This window comes from Coptis chinensis, chromosome 9, assembly GCF_015680905.1.
Source record: "Coptis chinensis isolate HL-2020 chromosome 9, ASM1568090v1, whole genome shotgun sequence".
Classification (NCBI taxonomy): Eukaryota; Viridiplantae; Streptophyta; class Magnoliopsida; order Ranunculales; family Ranunculaceae; genus Coptis; species Coptis chinensis.
Genome location: NC_141464.1, coordinates 26,242,468 through 26,261,906, shown reverse-complemented (window position 1 = coordinate 26,261,906; position 19,439 = coordinate 26,242,468). Strand labels below are relative to the sequence as shown.

At 38.5% G+C, this 19,439-nt stretch overlaps 1 protein-coding gene across 1 annotated transcript; it reads left to right on the top strand.

The window, feature by feature from the left end:
- Nucleotides 1–925: 925 nt before the first annotated feature.
- On the top strand, nucleotides 926–1,453 carry LOC147475355 (uncharacterized). Its single transcript, XM_086585387.1, has one exon. The coding sequence runs from the start codon at nucleotides 926–928 to the stop codon at nucleotides 1,451–1,453; it is 528 nt and encodes a 175-aa protein (XP_086441513.1).
- The last annotated feature ends 17,986 nt before the right edge of the window (nucleotides 1,454–19,439 follow it).

The following is a 19,439-nucleotide window of genomic DNA, read 5'->3' as shown; positions in this document are numbered from 1 at the left end:
TGCAGATGAGATTGCTGTCATTTTACCTGGGGATGGTAGTGAGCGGGATAATATGCGGGATATTGTGATATATCTTAAAGGAGGGCAAGAATTCATGCAGATCAGTGAATGTCACAGAGCTTACTTGCCTTTGCATTATGTGATAATGTTTCCTTATGGAGAGCTTGGGTGGTCACCTGATATGAGGCGTTCAAACACTAATGACCGATTGACACAGGTGGATTTCTACTCTTATCGGATGTTTAAACGCCATGGAGAATATTCTGCAATCTTACGCGGGCACAAACTGTTTCAAGAGTTTTTGGTGGATGGATGGGCAGTGACTTAACAGAACAAAATGAGATATTATACGCTACAACATGACAAGCTTCGGGCTGAACTTTATCAAGGTATCACTGATGTCGCAGCTGAAGCTTTCGACCCAAACCAGATTGGAAGGCGAGTGGTCTTACCAGCATCTTGTGTCGGCAGCCCTAGGCACATGTTCGAAATTTTTCAGGATCCAATGGCCATCACACGTTACAATAAACATCCTGATATATTTCTCATAATGACTGCAAATCCACACTGGGACGAAGTTGTTGAGGCATTATCTGAGCACCAAACTGCAACTCATCGACCAGAGGTCGTGGCACGTGTCTTTGAACTAAAGCGAAGGGCCTTGATGAAGGAAATTAAAAAGAAAGGTGTGCTTGGTACTTCCATTGCACATGTCGACACCATTGAGTTCTAGAAATGCGGGTTGCCCCATATGCATGCATTTATATATCTCCGACATTTCGACAAGATCCGTATACCTGCTCAAGTTGATCGCATTGTATGTGTAGAGTTTCCTGATCTAGAAACCGAACCTGAATTATTTTAGACCGTCCTCACATGTATGGTTCATGGTCCATGTGGACTAAATAATCCTAACTCTCCGTGCATGGTAAATGGTAGATGCAAGCATCACTATCCCAGGACTTTTGCAGATGCTACCACCATGGATAAAGATGAATATCCTATCCACCGTCGTCGTGACAATGGTAGATCATATATTGTGAGGGGCCATACAGTTGATAACAGGGATGTTGTTCCTTATAATCCTTATCTTTCTAAGATGTTCAACTGTCATATTAATGTCGAAGTTTGTGCTGGGATCTATTGTGTTAAATACATTCACAAGTATATATTTAAAGGGTATGACAGGACAACAATAGTGTTTAATGAGTTGGATGAGATCCAACAATACTTGGATGCGAGATACATTGGCCTACTGGAAGCAGTTTGGAGATTGTTAAGTTTCCATCTACACGAGGAGATTCCCACAATTGTGCACTTGGCACTTCATCTCCCTGGAATGCACCGCATAGTTTATAAAGCTGACGAACCAATACATGATACACTATCAAGGGCAAAGCGCCAAAAGTCAACTTTAACTACCTTTTTTTTTATTGTTGTGCATCAGATTTAAGAGCAAGAAGCCTAACTTATCAAGAGTTCCCCAAATACTATGTCTGGAACAAACAATCTCAGACTTGGACGAGAAGGATATGAGAGGGAAAATTTGCTATTGGTATAATGTATTTCGCCAGTCCTAATTCTGGTAAACGATTTTACCTGCGCTTACTTCTAACTATTGTAAAAGGACCTCAATCATTTGATGATCTGAAAAGGATTGGTAATGGTCCTCCACTTCCAACTTTCAAAGATGCATGTGTTGCACGCGGACTTATGGAAGATGACAGCGAATGGGTGTAATGTCTACAGGAAGCTTCAGTCATGCAGAATGGATATCATCTTCGCCGACTATTCTGTGTTATTCTCGCAGAGTGCAATCCTTTGCAACCCCAAACATTGCGGAATGATTTTTGGGAAAATATATATGATGACCTTCCACACAAGCTTCGAACAATGTTCAACATTCTAGAACCTACCCTGCTGAAGTGCAAGATTATGGTTTATTTCTCTTAAATGAGATTTTGATAGAATCAGGTAAATCACTGGCTAATTTCCCTCCAATGTCACTGCATCTGTTAGCTACAAGATGGAACTTAGTTGTTGCAAACCGACTCATATGGGACCAACGAAAATTTCAGTTTGATCCTAAAAATGCAAAAGCACATGGCAATAGGGTTCTCCTAAATGCAGAGCAACACTTTTCATATCAAGCAGTGATAGATTTAGTTTCCCGAAATCTGGGGAAACTCTTCTTTATGAATGGAGCAGCAGGAACAGGCAAAACTTTTGTCTACAACATAATCGCTGCTACGTGTCGTGCTGAGGGGCATATTGTTATTATGGTCGCTTCATCTGGAATAGCTTCATTACTATTGGCTGGCGGTCGTACTGCTCACTCGACCTTTCGCATCCCACTAGATATTCTTGATACCTCTATTTGTGGGTTTAGTAAGAATTCAATGCATGCCGAATTATTCAGGGAAGCTAAACTTATTATTTGGGATGAAGTCCCAATGCAAAATAAGTTTTGTGTGGATGCAGTTGATCTCACACTTCGGGATACTCGCGACAGTAATAAACCTTTTGGTGGAATAATAGTTGTACTTGGTGGTGACTTCCGTCAATGCCTTCTAGTTATACCCCTTTGAGAACAAATTATCCGTGCTTCCTTGCGGTCTTCCTTCCTCTGGAGTCACATTCATGTTCTAACTCTTGCCCAAAACATGTGATTAGAAAATGGAAACTCTGTAAATATTGCATTCGCAAATTTCTTAATGGAGGTACCAAACTGTGCATTTTTCTTTGTACTATTTTGCTTACTACTGATATTCATTTGCATCATTCCTTGTACTATTTTTATTCACACTAATATTCATTACTATTTTCTGGTTATTAGATAGGAAGTGACCTAAGCGAGACAGTTGAACTACCATTAACAATTCATCGATATGCAAATCTTCAGGATCTCATTTCTACTACATATCCTCAGCTAAATCAACCTACCACTGTTACACCGGAATATTTAACTGAATGCACAATTCTATCTGCACGCAATGATGATGTCAATGATATTAGTACAGCAGCTTTAAATATGTTCCCAGGGGAAAGTACTCTCTTTCTAGGTGCAGACAAGATGGCCAACGAGAATGCAACGAATCCAGCCAATATTAATAAATACCCAAATGAGTACCTGAACTCACTTGATCCAGCTGGTCTACCACTATTTCGTCTCAACCTAAAAGTCGGTTGTCCTATAATGTTGTTGCAAAATATTGCTCCCAAAGATGGATTATACAATGGAACCCGATTGATGGTGGTCCATTGTCGACCTCACGTTCTTTTCATAAGAATTTTGACTAGTGAAAAAGTGGGTAATCATGCATTTATTCCAAGAATATCTTTGTCACCGTCGTCTTCTGATTTTCCTTTTCATATGACAAGAAGACATTTTCCTATGCGTGTTGCTTATTCAATGACTATAAATAAGTCACAAGGACAATTAGTGAAGTATGTGGGGATTGACCTTCGCACTGAAGTTTTCAGCCACGGTCAATTATATGTCGCACTATCAAGGTGCACTTCTTCAGACAGAATCATTATTCTCCTCCCTCCAAATTCGGAAAGTCACACCCTAAACTTTGTATACCTAGAAGTCTTACTATAATTTGTAAGTTCTTTTCCCATTTACTTTGAGTAGTTTCTCATTGACTTTATGGTCATCAAATTTATACATGTGTATTGGCTCTGACTTGGTTAATGTGCTTCATTCTATTTATGTAGTTCTGCGACTTGGAGTGTATTTCCATTTTGTCCGTTTTTGCACTGGAGACTTCATTACGCACCTTGGTTAGTGACTTTTTCTCTAATTGGTTGCAGAGAGTATTCCATTGATTTGAGCTTAATTTTGATTGATTTGAGCTTTGATTTGGTTTTGGTGCTTTTACAGGATTGGCTGGACAGACTTTGATGGTATGATTTGTAGATGTTAGCTGCTGAATAAATTTGCTTGTTAGAAAATGGAATGAGACTATATATTCTTGTGAAATGCAGGTTTTGTATGTACTGTACTCAGATGATCATGCCTTAAAGCTCCCGTATTTCATTGCGATGGCTGGATTTGTTTGCGCCCTGTTTCCATTTAGGATTCCCCATTTGTCAGCTTTGAGAATCTGGCTTGGAGTTTCAATAGTCTTGAGTTTAATATATATCGTCATAGCATGTGTGCTATCGTTTCAAGATGGTATGTGCTGTCTTTCCTAAATTCTTGTCCGGGTAATTAAATCTCTCTCCGGTTCCTATTTGATATGCTATCCTATGATACTGTATATGTGAAATTCAGGTTCTGTTATACTTTGAAACTTTTCATCTCTTACTTCTCATACTATTATTTCTTAGTTCATGTTTTCATGTATATGGAAACAAAGTAAGGAGCTTATTGAAGTTTTTATATAATACTCTGGTGATAGTAGATATACCATGAGGTGGGGTGTTGGTGAGGGAGGTGCAGTAGAACGTATCAATTGGTCATGGAAATCTCTAGATGTGCAGGAAGTTAGTTCAAACGGTTTTTGATCTACATACTAGTGGCCAAGAAAAGATAAGATACTTGCCTTATCCATCTTTTTTTACCAACAAGGATGTAAAAACTAGGCTGATGTAGGCCCGATCCTCATGGCTATCAATTTCCATACTATCTTTGAGGTGCAGTAGAACAGATTGTGGTATCTATCTTTTAACTCTTGATGCGAAATAGCCCCATGTCGGTGCCCATAGTCATATACAAAGTATAACCTGGAAGGGAGTATTCATAATTTCTTATCCTAGCAAGTAGTTCCTGTTAAAAATGTTGAACCTTATTCCACACTTACTGTTATATTGCTTACTTTGTTTTGTACTTTTCTTTGTTTTGGTATGAAGAAGGACTAAGGAGATAATAATGAAAAATTGTTGTCATTACATTATGTTTGGTAGGACCAGGTTGTTTATTCCTGCATTACATGGAGTGGAATGACTAATATATAAAGAATAGTTTCTAGAATCTTTCTTATTTATTTTTGAAAGAGACCATTGTTCCAAGCTTTATAGTTACATCATGGCAGTTCAGTTTGCAACTTTACATGCTGTCTATTTCTTGATTTCTCACTTGACACATTCTTCAATGAAAAATTAGTTTTGATTGCGCCCAACTCATCTTCATAGGGAATCAGGGGGAAGTGCAGTACACTGGTCTGATCTGTTCATGTAACATGTTACCTTGCCTTGGGGTTATAATGTACTGATGCTAGATCAAGTACATTAGGTTAGTTGCCAATCTTGTTTTTGCATATAACACTGGAATGCTTCCAGAGATACAAGTATACCAAACATGTCAAATTGTTGATTGTTTCTGTGTGTCCTTCATTTTCTAAATTGTCAATTTCTTCTTCCCTTCAGTATATAGTCTTTCCTACTCACTCTATTTAATGAATTTGAAATAGACAATTACATACTTCTTCGATGAAGTATCCTCAAGGCTCAGGATTTACGATAATGACCTTGACATTGGCGAATGAGGATGGGGTTTATGGAAGAGTTATGATTGTCAACAATGTTATTTATACTTTCGCTACTTTTTTTTGTACTTAGCATACTTTTGTGGGTGCTATTTTGGTACTGTTTTGATGTCCTCTTTCAAACCACTGGTGGAAGTCCGATTATGTATTTGTTTCTCATATTGTTCTTATTCGATCATTTGCTTTAATTGTTGTTCTTCTATGTTTAAGTCCATTTAGATGAATGTGTCTAGAGGTTCTGTGCAAATCACTACTGGATTTATTGAATGACAGTTAGCCTTTTAACAGGATCCAATACATTGGAAAGTCGTCAAATAATGGGGAGGTTCTGTCCAAATTACCCCTAAAGTGGTTCAAGTTAGTGTCATGTCGAGTTTCTCAACCTAATAATTATTCTTGACCATGAATGGAACAATAGCTAGTATAATACAATCAAAAGCGGGGTTTCAAGTTTAGGCTGCTTCTACAGAGTTAGTGCCGCAAGCGACTCTATATCAGTGTCATACGGCACGGGCATACCCTAGTAAGAAAATAAGTTCTGTGTGTTATCTTGTGAACTTAAAAAGCCTCAATGCATTTGGATACCTGTGGAAAGAGTTGTGTCATTCGGAAAGTAGTCCGTCATAAATCTAGTTTGCTGAAAATTAGGATTTTTACCGTTTTCGACCTAAGTTTTCGTCTAGATGGGCTGCGATTGGGTCTTCAAGTTCTACATGGAAATTTAAGTGTACATATCCTAGTTGTCAAATAATCAAGTGGTGTATCACTTGGATGAATGTAGGAAAAACTATAGGATTGACAAGTTGGCTAGAAAACCTACCGTGTTATCCTTTATGTGCATGAACCTATTTTGGGAAACATGTCTAGTAATGAACTAAGAGTCTCTTAAACTCTTCTTGGGTGTTTTATATAGTGTTTTTAGCCTATTTTTAGAATGTGATTTTATTTGGAACCGACATGGCTCATAAGATCGTTTTTTTTAGAATGAAAAGTAGAGAAATATCCATTTGTGAGTTTTTGGATTTAAAGGTTCATAGTATATCTCTAGGTATGAAACTTTACGTATATGATTGTGGGATTATTTGAAACTTATTGTATGTGATTCTATATAGTATAAATTATTGTTTTCCTTAAAGGTACATACAAGGATGTTGATATTTATTGGTTAAGAGCTATGTAAGGCTTAATTCTAATCTTGAAAGATTGGATACATAGGTAGCCTTATGTACAGGTGTAGCCACTATATTATATATATTATATATTAGTTTTTGTGATAACTATATGTGTATAATGTTAGTATTTAATTGTGTAGGTGATTCTAGCTGTTTGAATTGTATTTGATTGATAACTATTCGTGTTGCGTTCAATGATATTTAAATGCATGATTGATTTGCATTGATGCGTGAAAATAACTTTCTGCACGTGTGATCAATTTTTGTGCATGATTAAGGCTAGTACAATGATAAGTGAGATGAGAATAATATTTTCAATGAGTCGACCACACCTTTAAAACTCACCACGCCTCAAGATTTGGTAATGATATATTATGACTTGAGATGTCATGTGATAGGAAGGTATTAATTGAATGTGTCATGAATGACCTGTTAGTGTTATGATGGGTATTCTTTGATTGTGGCAGGAATGACCTAAGGTATTCATTGAATGTGCCATGAATGACCTGTTAGTGTTATTGATAAATGTAAAATGAATAGTTTACCTACAAAATGAACGATAAAACTCAAAACGTAAGTAAACAAAAACTATTTACGTGTCTATTTTATCAAAGTTTCAACTCTCAATTCTATCGAAATAGAGTGGAGTAACAAATTCGTTCCTCTCCTAGTGCTCTAGCATGGATGTTTTATAATCTAATTAGTCGGTCTTAAGTCTATGAGAGCTTTACGAAGGTGATATACTACGATACTTACTAAAAAGAGTCTACGTTGAATTTAACTACGAATACTATGGAAATACGATTGTTTGAATCTAGATAAAGAAATTAGAGGGGAATTGAATCCACCTCGAATCCAACTTAACAACCTAGCGTAGAATGTTGTATCTCAATTCTCACGTTCTTACGGCGAGAATTTCGAGTTCTAATCCCTAGTGTTCGTGGCATTTCTACCGAATACTAACTAGCATGTGAGGTCGTCCACCCATTCTCATGGCGAAACACGACCTTCTAGAGTGGAATAGATTCTACAACCAATTCTATACTAACCACTAAGTTTTCATCAAGGCTTCATCAACCCCTCTAATGGAGGTTTTAGCCTTGAGTCATCAAACTAACATTTCCCATTGAATCTAAACTAAACATAATTTAAGAATTTGAAATTTACTTACTTAAACAATAATGATTAAAATCTAATTAACAACTAAGAAATGGTAACCAACAATAATTAAAATAGATCTAATAGATTGAAATACTAAATTCGAAATTGATAAAATAACTATTTTATTTATCTAAATCAATCAAGAACAATGATTCAAATATTTAATCTAAACAAGAATTAAAAATGGAACTAAACTTAATTTAATTAATAAAACTAGATCTAGAATTCTATATATTAATTTAGGTCTAACTAGCTACCATTAACAAAGAGCTAAGCTTTTGTTTTTATACATTCAGATCCAAAAATCGTGCATGGGCTTGGAGCCATGTTTTGGGCCAGAGAATCAGGCCCAAAACCCAATTCTTTCAGTCCAAAAAGGCCTCTTCAGCTGCAGTTGGCTTCCACAGACGTTTCGTCTACTTTTGCTCCTCTGATGGGGTCAATACTTGGACCATTGGAAAGCTCTTTCCAATCCGGTCGTTTTGACATAAGGTAGGCCCCATTCCGAGGTCTGAGTCCAAAGATACGGCCTTTGGAAGTTCTGCTAACTTTGAGTGCTGTTTCTGCCCGCGTTGACTTTGACTTTTCAGCTTTGACCGGGCTTTAGAAAGGCTTTGTCTTCTTGAATCTTGGCCTTTAATCATAGAACTCCTTAGCAACCAACCATTGCTCCTTTATCTCGCTAAAGTGGCACATTTCTGCACATAATGGACTTTGCAACCTGAAATGCATAAAAACACGTAATCAGTGCTAACTCTTAATTATTACTCACATAATTGGTCTAAAAGTATGTCTGTTACAGGGTTAAAACTACAGTTTTGGGCTCTTATCAAACCACCCCCAAACAGCATTTTGCTTGTCCTCAAGCAAAGATGAGAAATTAGAATAAGTGACCAAAAATGGAGTTCTAACTACTCGTTTATTTGAAAAGCGATTGCATTGACCATATGCAACAAGGCCTTAAACCACTAGGAATTCCCTAGTGGACGAGTTATAGCCTCGTGAGAGTTTTCCAGTGAAGGTACTCACAAACTTCATCTATACTACAACGACTAAGAAATAAACTATTGTTTCCTTATTCATGCTCCAAACTATCTATACATCTCCCTAGCTATGAATGAGAATAACCAAGTCAACAACCTAAGCTAATATATGCATAATAATCAATCATCTATGATACAAATATATATACTATGAGTAATACTATGAAATGCCTAGCGTGTTAAGTTTTAAACTTCGAATAACGCCCTTAAGTAGGTCCTCACATAAATGTCAAGACAAAACCACTCGATTTTTCCGCTCAAGTTTTGCTACTCCAGTGTGTAGTGGGCACACTTTACCTTACAATCTCAATGACAACAAGGAAGCCGGAGTCGATCAAACACATCTGCCATTTACTATCACACTAACCTATTCCTAATTGAGCTAGAGGTCTTTATTAGGTGTTGCGGGGATTAGGAGATGGTTTAAGAAGGAAGGAAATGGATATTCAAAAGGACAAGTCTGAGATAATAGAGTCTTCATATTATGTAACTTAGAGAAAACCTTGTTATTTTCTTTTGCTTCTATACTTTGTTTCCGTCCTTAGCCATATTTTTCTTTTTCTTTGGCTTTTGACTCTTTTATCCATTTTTTTATTTTTTATTTTTTATTTATTTTTTATTTTGTTTATTATTTTTTTCTTTTCTTTGGATGGAAACTTCTTTTCTTATTTTCTGAAGCAACTAACTAATTTTTTTTTTTTTTTTTTTTTACACAGGTTTTTCTCTTCTTCTTTCTTCCTCATTCTATTCTCAGACTTATTCTAAATTGGGTAGGTTGATTTTTTTTTTTTTTTTTTTTTTTTTTTTTTTTGTTTTTGTAACAGGGTAAAGGAATTGTGGTTTATGGAAGGCTAAAGAAAGGCTCGAGGGGCCGACTAGCGGAAAATAATTCATAGGTTTGAATTTCTGGCTATATCGATCCAAAGAGGGCCTAAATTCTCGCTTAGGATATGGCATAATGATCAAGCAAGTGGACGTGTGATTTCTTTATCCGGATTGTACTTCTCCCTTGTGTCATTTCTCAAATGTTTCGCTCATATAAGGCTTTAGGCTATATTCTCACAGGATTTGTAGAATAAGTACTCTAGCCTAGATTTCAGAAACTTACTGCTAACAACCATAGATACTCATGTAATATATTTATAGATAGATGCAAAGATTATTACCTACATATTAACCTAAGTTTCTAACAATTATTCTGATGCAAAAGCTACGTGAGACTTCTAGATTGTTAAGAGCATAGAGAAAGAAAACAATACCAATATTCCTAAGTGTATAGCATAAACTTATTTATTTATTTATTTTTTTGAAAATTTTTGAAATTTTTACTAGAAAACAAATGCATATTATACATATCTATCCTAACAGATGCCTTAATTGCACGTGTTTCTATGCCCCCCCCCCCCCAAACAAGAAACATGCTTTGTCCTCAAAGTATTGTAAATAAAGAGGGTAGGAAAAATACCATTGAAACGTGTGAAATTCAGGAACATCTGCAAAACAAAGTTAGAAAGTACTAATATAGGAATAAAACTGATGCAACTCTAACCGAATTAAATTGCTTGGGACATAAGCAGACACTAACAAAACTAAAAACTTACCTTATCTCCCTTTTAAGCATCCTCCTCCTCATTAAAGATATGAGGTTCCTTCGCATCCTGCCAGTTCATTATAACTTGCCAAGCTTGGAGCCATTTATCATCCACTAATGCTAACCTGTTAAGTGTTATTGTGTCTGATGGGATGTACGGGGCGACCAAATGAGGCTGCACCTGCCATCCCAGCCAAGTCATTGTTCGCAATGAGCGAGCCACCCTATTGGTGGGTCTCATGACTTCAACCCTTTTCCAATCTGTGAATTGTGCACGTAATGGTGTAAACAACTACGATGATGCGGCTTACCAACACAGGCATAAGAAGATACTTACGCCTCATGGTTTGGGCTCTCTTAAGACTAGTGACCAAAACTTCGGGGGATGTCATAGCGGGCGACGTCCCTCGCCTAAAGCGAGGAAAATGTCACCAGCAGATCTTGTTTTGCGAAGTGAAGCGCCATTCCCCAAAATATTCATCGGGATGAATAACATGGTGGTGCCTACGTTTAAGGAAAGGCTATCAAGGGCAATGCTATATCGCCTTGGTCCATTACTCGAAAAGACCCTCCCCATAAAAAATCATGGAAATATGTATAATCATAAAGATATGCATTATCAGTCATATATGCCCATGTGTGAACAGGATCAGGTATTGGTATTCCTAAAACTAAGGCCACCCAATTTTTATTGAATTCATGTGTCGTGTCATCGATTACGACGGAGAATTATTGATCTCCATCCTGATTACAATAGAATTTGACGTGGTCATAGAAATAAGCAGTAAGCTGTGGTGAATATGAATCATCATCACTTACCAGTAGATGACGCCATCCTAACTGCAGGATTCTTTGTCGGAACCAATGTCCATAGGTCTCGATGCCCATCATTTCTTTGAAAGACTGTTCAGGTATGACTATAGGAGATGTCATCTGAAGGACTCCTTGAACAATGCCTACAATCCTGGAATGACCCTCTGAAAATTGGAAATTTCCGCGTTCACAAAAGGCAGGGAGCGCGGCGTGGTGGCGCTCTTGTGTAAATGCGATTTATGGCGCGGGTCGCGCTTGGCACGAGGGCGGGTCGCGCTCTAGGTCCAGTAGCTGAGGGCGGGTCGCGCTCAGTATGAGGGCGATCGCGCTCTTACGAAATTCTTCAAAAAAAAAGTAAAGGGCGCAGGCGCGCTCGTAGGCGCTGAACCCGGAGTTTAGAGCAAAAAAAGAAAGTAAAACTTGGAGTGGATAGTGCGGGATGAGGGTGGGATGTATTGTGGTGTGTTAGTGTAGAAAGAAGGGAGTTTAAATAGGTCATGAGCTTCCAAAACGAATCGGGAAGTTCCTATTTGTTTGAAGGCAATTTCGGAAATAGGAAAATTCCCAAAACCGAAAACGGAAACAAGCCATTTTCATGATTTCCTAAAAAATCCGGTATCTTTCATCTTTGGATTTAGAATAGTAACTTCTAAACTCTCCTAGATTTCATGCTACCACCACCACAAGTCTTAGATATGCCGATATCGGCCAAATTATCAACCTTCCCTCCAATAATATTAAAAATAAAATAAAATATAAATCCAAACAACATTAAATAAACACATTACTATTTAAATTTAACTACTGAATTAAAATCCTTCTAATGAAACGAAATTATGAAATAACAGCTAACTCCAACTGGGGTGAACACCTAGTTTTGTGATGATGATGGACCCTGAGATGGAGATTGGCTCTGGGATGGAGAATGACTTGAACCATTTGTCCTTCGGCGACGACGCTCATGCCTGTCGGACTCGACTGAAACAGAGTCCTCCACGGGTGGCATGTGTCGTAGCATTTCTATTCGAACACGCTATTTGGGCTTCCATCTCGAAATCGTGCATCGCGATTGGGTCTGTTGTTTTGGTGGATAGTCTCCATGTTAGACAAGATATCGCCCAATTACCCTTCGAAAGCATTTCAAATCTCCTCCGAAGGTTCCCTTTGCTTTTTGAACTACTATCTGTCTATCTCGGATATCTCCACAAATACCATAAACGCACCGCAAGGCAGTTTGCAACACTTGCATGCGTTCTAAATTAGAATTACACTTCTCTAATGCATCTTCATCCAGACATGTCATATCTTCCCTTTCATCCTCTGACTCAACCATTTTTTTCTCAGACAACGTCCAAGTCTCTTGGATGCAATCTGTATAGATTCTTGCATTAGAATGCAATTTGATCTTAATAGGAGCAGATCTTGCGACAGCTCTAAAGGAGAGCATGATCTTAGTGATCAATACGGGCAGAGGCGCCAAACTCTTCCCCACTCCTCGAATCACATTAAACATTAAATCGAGGATACAGAAATTATACTTCTTTGTTTGCAATATCCAGAGAACCTGTAGACATTGCAGGCCGATATCACTGACTTTGTCTTTTCCGAGGACATTCCTACCAATCCACTAAGCTACAGCCAGTTGATTGGTTCTCAGGGTGGTCTGGCGGACGCAATGGGATGTCGGATTGTATTCACCCTCCACGACAGTATCCTTCATCAAAGCAGGAACTCCAGTATACTGGGATTCCTGAATTGTCGTTACTAGGTTGCTTTCAAGCGTAATTCCTAACAATTCAGCCAACAACTGTCTCGTCACTTCTCTCCGCGTTCCCCCTAACTTTATGAAAATCCTATCCCCTTCCAATTCTCACTTTTTATAAAACTGTTCTACCAAATCATAGTGATAGAACTCCTCAGTTGAGTACCACAGGCCTTTCCAATGTCTCTTGAACATCTCCGCGTCATAAAATGGAAGCAAAGCATCGGGAGCAAACAAAAGCGTTTTTCCGCAAAATTCTACGTCGTAAGCGCCATGAAGTTTTTGTTTTAGGTTTGTATAAGGTGGAGGAGACGAGTTTGATGAAAACTTCCTAAAAACGATGGTGGTGGGTATGGTGGAGGTTGGAGACTTGAATTGTTGGGTGTTTGCTTGATGGAAACGGTTGGAGATTGTGTGGGAGATTGGTGTTGGTGTTACACAATGGGTGGGTGGTGTTTCTATTTTGATATATTCTATTTTTTTTTTATTTTTATTTTGGTTGCTAGGGTTTAATTTAAATTTTTGAAAAGCGGTTTGAGAAGATGAAGTTGCGATTGTGTTTGTGGGAGGGGCTGGCGAGTATTGTAGAGGTCTGCTGAGTTGAGTTGGTAAGAAAGCCAATTCGATTTTTCGACTTTTGTCGATTTTTTAGCGACTTCAAACTAAATTCCCGCCGTTACCGGGTCCGATTTTTGCGAATGAGTTATGAAAATGATCAGTAGAGAATTTCCAATCCAATAATCCATAAAACACTCAATTCTAACCATGGGTGACGTATAAGAGGGTGGAAGGACGCCTCGAAGCGCGCGTGTATGGCGTAAGTTATCGCGAACGAAGGAAATCTAAGTTTAGATTACGTCAACCCAATTGAACTAATGGGCCTAAACAAAACCAATGGAAAGTTCGAGCAATCCCTGATGGAAAGATCGACTTCCCACCCCCAAACAAATTTTTAAACACAAAATTTGTTTACAACGTGGGTCGTTCTGATCGATTCCCAAGACTTGTTGGATTGCTATTTCTATGATTTTAGGAATTTTAATTTTAATTTTATTTGTTTATTATAAGAAACACGAAAAACGATAAATATATAATTCACTCCATAGAGGAACATGACTCAAAAACCGAGAAAACATGCAAAAGTGGAAAACATGAATTATGTGAACTGTGGACTTAGGATCCGGTACTTACAGCCACACACTCCATAGGGAGGGCCCGGTTACCTGAATGGTGTACTTATCAGTATATGGAAATGAAAGTAAGTACACCAATTGACAAGGGTCAGTCCTCATAGACAGGGTCCTGTAAAAGGACTTCCTCTACATCAGGAGACAGAAGTTCATGAAAATGTTTTAACCGTTGACCATTAACTTGAAAGGTATTGTTGTCATTTGGATTTACCAAGGTGATTGCCCCGTAAGGGGTGACTTCAAGAAACGAGAAAAGGGCCGGACCAACGGGTTTTAGTTTGCACGGGAAAACATGTAGGCGGAGTTGTAAAGCAAAACCTTTTGTCCGACCATAAACTCTTTTTTGCACAAGATATGCTTATCATGAACACGTTTCATGTTAGCTTTATAATCCTTTTGCGAGATCGCATTTAATCGCCACGGATTTCTTCAAGCTCATTCAATTGCAACTTGCATTTGACACTGCCTCATCAATATTGAAGTTAAGGTTTTTATAGCCCACGAGCACGGTGCTCTAATTCAACCGCAAATGACATGGTTTCCCAAATACAAGTCTAAAGGGAGACATACCGATAGGAGTTTTGAAAGCAGTTCGATACGCCCATAAGGCATCCGATAGACGCTTTGACCAATCTTTCCTATCAGGGTTTACAGTTGTTTCTAAAATCTTTTTGATTTCCCTATTAGAAACTTCTACTTGTCCGCTAGTTTGTGGATGATAAGGAGTTGCTACTTTGTGTGTAACTCCATACTTTTTCACTAGGGATGCAACCACTCTGTTGCAAAAATGTGTTCCACCATCACTAATGATGGCTTTAGGAATGCCAAACCGACAGAAAATATATTCTTTAATAAAAAATACAACGGTCTTATGGTCATTGCTACGGCAAGCTAGGGCCTCGATCTATTTTGACACGTAGTCTACGGCAACTAGAATATAAATGAAACCGTGAGAAACTGGGAAAGGACCCATGAAATCAATGCCCCAAACATAAAAAATTTCTACTATTAAGATTGGATTTAATGGCATCATATTACATTTCGTGATTCTCCCAAGTTGTTGGCAACGAATACACGTCTTGCAATGCACTTGGGCATCCTTAAAAAGGGTAGGCCAATAAAATCCACATTGAAAAACTTTAGCGGCTGTTTTCATCCCACTAAAATGGCCACCACACTCTTTGTCATGGCAGAATGATAGAACTTCATTGTATTCCCCGACGAATAATCTGATCCGCACAATACTTAAAAAGATAGGGCTCATCCCAGTAGTATAACTTAACTCTGGCCAAGAACTTCTTATGTTCATTTCTTGACCAATTATAAGGCATAACATCGGCCGCTAAATAATTGACAATGTCAGCATACCATGGTGCTAAAAAAATGGCATACAGATGCTCATCAGGAAAAGAGTCTGGTATGGACTCAGAATCAGTCTGATCGTTGTTTGTGAGTCTAGATAAGTGGTCGGCAACTACGTTTTCGACCCCTCTTTTGTCCTTTATTTCTAATGTGAACTCTTGTAGGAGAAGGATCCATCGGATTAATCTCTGCTTAGCATCCTTCTTTGCAAGAAGGTACTTAAGGTGGTCGCATGGTCCCGTGTAAACTAAAGTTTTAGAACCAACCAAATAAGGATCTAAACTTATCTAAAGCATAAATGACAGACTAAGAATTCTTTTTCGGTAGTTGAATAATTCCGTTGAGCATCGTTTAAGGTTTTGCTAGCATAATAAATAACGGTGGACTTATTATCTAGTTTTTGTCCCAAGACTGCACCAACTGCATAGTCATTAGCATCACACATGAGTTCGAAAGGTTTAGACCAATCGAGAGGCTGTATAATGGGTGTAGTGGTTAGGGCAGCTTTTAAAGTTTCAAAAGCCTGCGTACAGTTAAAATTAAAATCAAAGATTGCATCTTTCAAAAGCAGATTAGTTAAAGGCCTAGCTATTTTTGAGAAGTCTTTGATAAATCACCTATAAAAACCTGCATGGCCTAGAAAGGCTCTAATATCACGGACAGTCCGTGGTTTAGGTAGAGTCGCTATCTTATCTAGTTTGGCCTTATCTACTTCGATGCCATCACTAGATACAATGTGACCTAGTACTATGCCTTTTTTCACCATGAAATGACACTTTTCCCAGTTTAAAACGAGGCTCTTTTCTTCACACCGTGTCAAAACCTTAGATAGGTTAGACAAACGATCGTGAAGGAGTCTCCATAGATAGAAAAATCATCCATGAAAACTTCCATAAAGCTCTACCATGTCACTAAATATATGAAGCATACACCATTTGGAAGGTACGGGAGTATTACAAAGGCCAAAAGGCATTAGTTTATAGGCATACGTCCAAAGGGACATGTGAAGGTGGTCTTTTCTTGGTCATCAATATCAATAATAATCTGAAAATAGCCTGAGTAGCCATCTAGAAAACAATAAAAAGCATGACCAGCTAGGCGTTCGAGCATTTGATCTATAAAGGGTAAAGGGAAGTGATCCTTTCGTGTCATAGCATTTAACCGTCTGTAATCAATACAGATCCTCCATTTCATGGGACCTTGTGTGACAACATAGTCACCATTCTCGTTACGTACCATAGTAACTCCCGATTTCTTAGGAACTACATGAATGGGGCTGACCCATTCGCTATCAGAGATTGGGTATATGACACCCGCATCGAGTAATCATAAGACTTCTTCCCTAACCACCTCTTTCATGGCGGGGTTCAAGCGACGCTGAGGTTCTCGCGAAGTCTTCGCGTTATCCTCCAAATGGATACGATGAGTGCAAACATTAAGGTCAATTCCCTTAATGTCAGCTAGGGACCAACCAATCGCAGACCGATGTTCCCTAATCACCCGGATTAAACTTGTCTCTTCATTCTTAGATAACAGAGAAGATATAATTACCGGATGATTACCATCCGGATCAAGTTGTATATATTTTAATTCGGGGAAGGGGTTTAAGCTGGGGGTGGAAGGAAAATCAATAGATGTTTAAATCGCGGGTCCTCATTTTGCATAATGAATACTTGCTTGGGTAGCAAGTCTTCATACTCAAGATGTGGGGCAACCGAGGGGTCAACAACTTGTGTGGACTCAAGGATGGTGTTGACTTCCTCTAAGTAGGAGTCATTTACAAAATCTGACTTTCCAAAAGAAAGGAATTTGTACATTTGTTTTCAGGAAACGTATTGTTAAAATAATCTTGAGCTAAGCTCTCGATCATGCTAACCTCCCCATCTATAGACGGATCTGGTAATTGTTTCATCATCTTGAACACATTTACCTCAACTGTGAGATGGTCAAATGATAAGGACATCTTACCATCGCGGCAATTGATAAGTGCGTTGGCAGTTGCTAAAAAGGGGCGTCCTAAGATGATCGGTACAGAGTCATTAGCGACTTCTGTATCGAGGATAACAAAATCAGCAGGATAGTAGAAATCCTGAACCTTAACAAGCACGTTTTCCACTACACCCTTAGGATACTTAATAGACCTGTCCGCTAATTGCAATGTTATTTTTGTAGGTTGCATTTCCTGTAGACCTATTTGTTTATACAAGTAATACGGGAGTAAGTTAACACTCGCCCCCAGGTCTAATAAAGCGGTCGTCGTGTGGGAATCTCCTAAGGTGCATTTTACAGTAGGACGACCAGGGTCCTTGTACTTAACAATTCCATTATTTTCGGATAAAGTTGGGAATTGTTCAGTTAAAAAGGCGTCTTTAGGTATGTTGGTCTTACGCCTAGTAGTGCACAACTCTTTAAGAAACTTAGCGTGATTAGGTAGCTTTTTAATAGCTTCGAGAAAAGGAAGGTTTATCGTTAGATTTTTGAAAACGTTCCTAATCTCCTCGAAGTTGGTATCCCTGGTTAGCATGGCTAATTTTTGAGGGAATGGTGGTTTCGCTCTATATTTAGCGTATGGCTCGACTTGATGTGTAACCTTGGCTTTCTGTTTCTTAGGTTGTGGTTTAACTGGTACCTCTACAGTGGTAGGTTCTTCAGTTTCTATGTCGGTATCTAGTTCGATATCCGGTGTAGGGAGTACTGATGGGGTAACTATAGGCATAGTTACTTTGTTATCAACCACCTTTCCAGAGCGGAGAGTGGTGATGGCATTCAGGTCACCTACTATAGTCGTTTCCGTACTAGTATTACCGTTTACCTCAAAGGCTGTGTTTGTTGTTTTAGGGTTTGGTATCGCTTGTCCTGGAAACACGCCTTTTGGTTGGGCTTTCTCTTGGGCTAACTGTTGTATGCCCTGATTTATGGATTGTAATATCTGTTGGTTTGATTGAGTCATTGATTGGAAAAGTTGTTGGGTAACCTGTATAAAGGCGTCGATACGGTCCGGTTGTGTAGGTGTAGTAGTCACAGGTGGTGCGACTGGAACTATCTCACGTTGATTATTTATGGGTGGGTTTTGATAGTTACTATTGTTAACCGGAACGATACCTCTATTGGTATTATAATTATTATAATTATTCTGACCTTGTGCTACACCATGTCGTGGTTGCGCTTGGTTGTTATAATTATTATAATTTCCCTGACCTTGTCCCTGTCCTTGCCTAGGTGGAGCTTGATTATAGTTGTTTGTTTGCCTAACATTTTGGTTATTAAACCCTGGAGTTGTAACTTGTTGATTGTTTCGCCAACTAAAGTTGGGATGTTGTCTCCATGGGGCATTAGGAATAGGATAGTTATTAATGGAGCAAACATTATCTTGATCTAATTGTTGTTGTTCATAGGCGAGAGGACAATAGGAGTCGAGGGGTGCTTTCGGGACTCAAACAGAAATTACATGGGTTGGAGTTGACATTCATGACGGGGATAGGCTTTTGTTGAATAGAAATAGCCTCCACCTTTTAGTTAGAGATTCAATTAAATTTTTAAGTTCGGATCGGGTTTCATCTCAAACATTCCGTGCCTTAATGTTGAAGAAGAACTAGCAGAGGCGGGGATATCATCACTCCCCAATTGTTATTGCGTTTAGTTTGTTCTTCTAAAAATTTGTAAGCCTCTCGGAGGCTCCTTTACTTAGGAAACTACCCCATTCATTATGTCAAGGACTTCTTTATGGTGATGTTGAAGTCCTTTGAAAAGGCACGAACTAACGCGTGTCTTTTGCTAGGTTATGGTGTGGACACTCTATAAGCGGATCGGTGAAACGATTCCAAGCCTCGAGAAAATGATTCATGAGGATTTT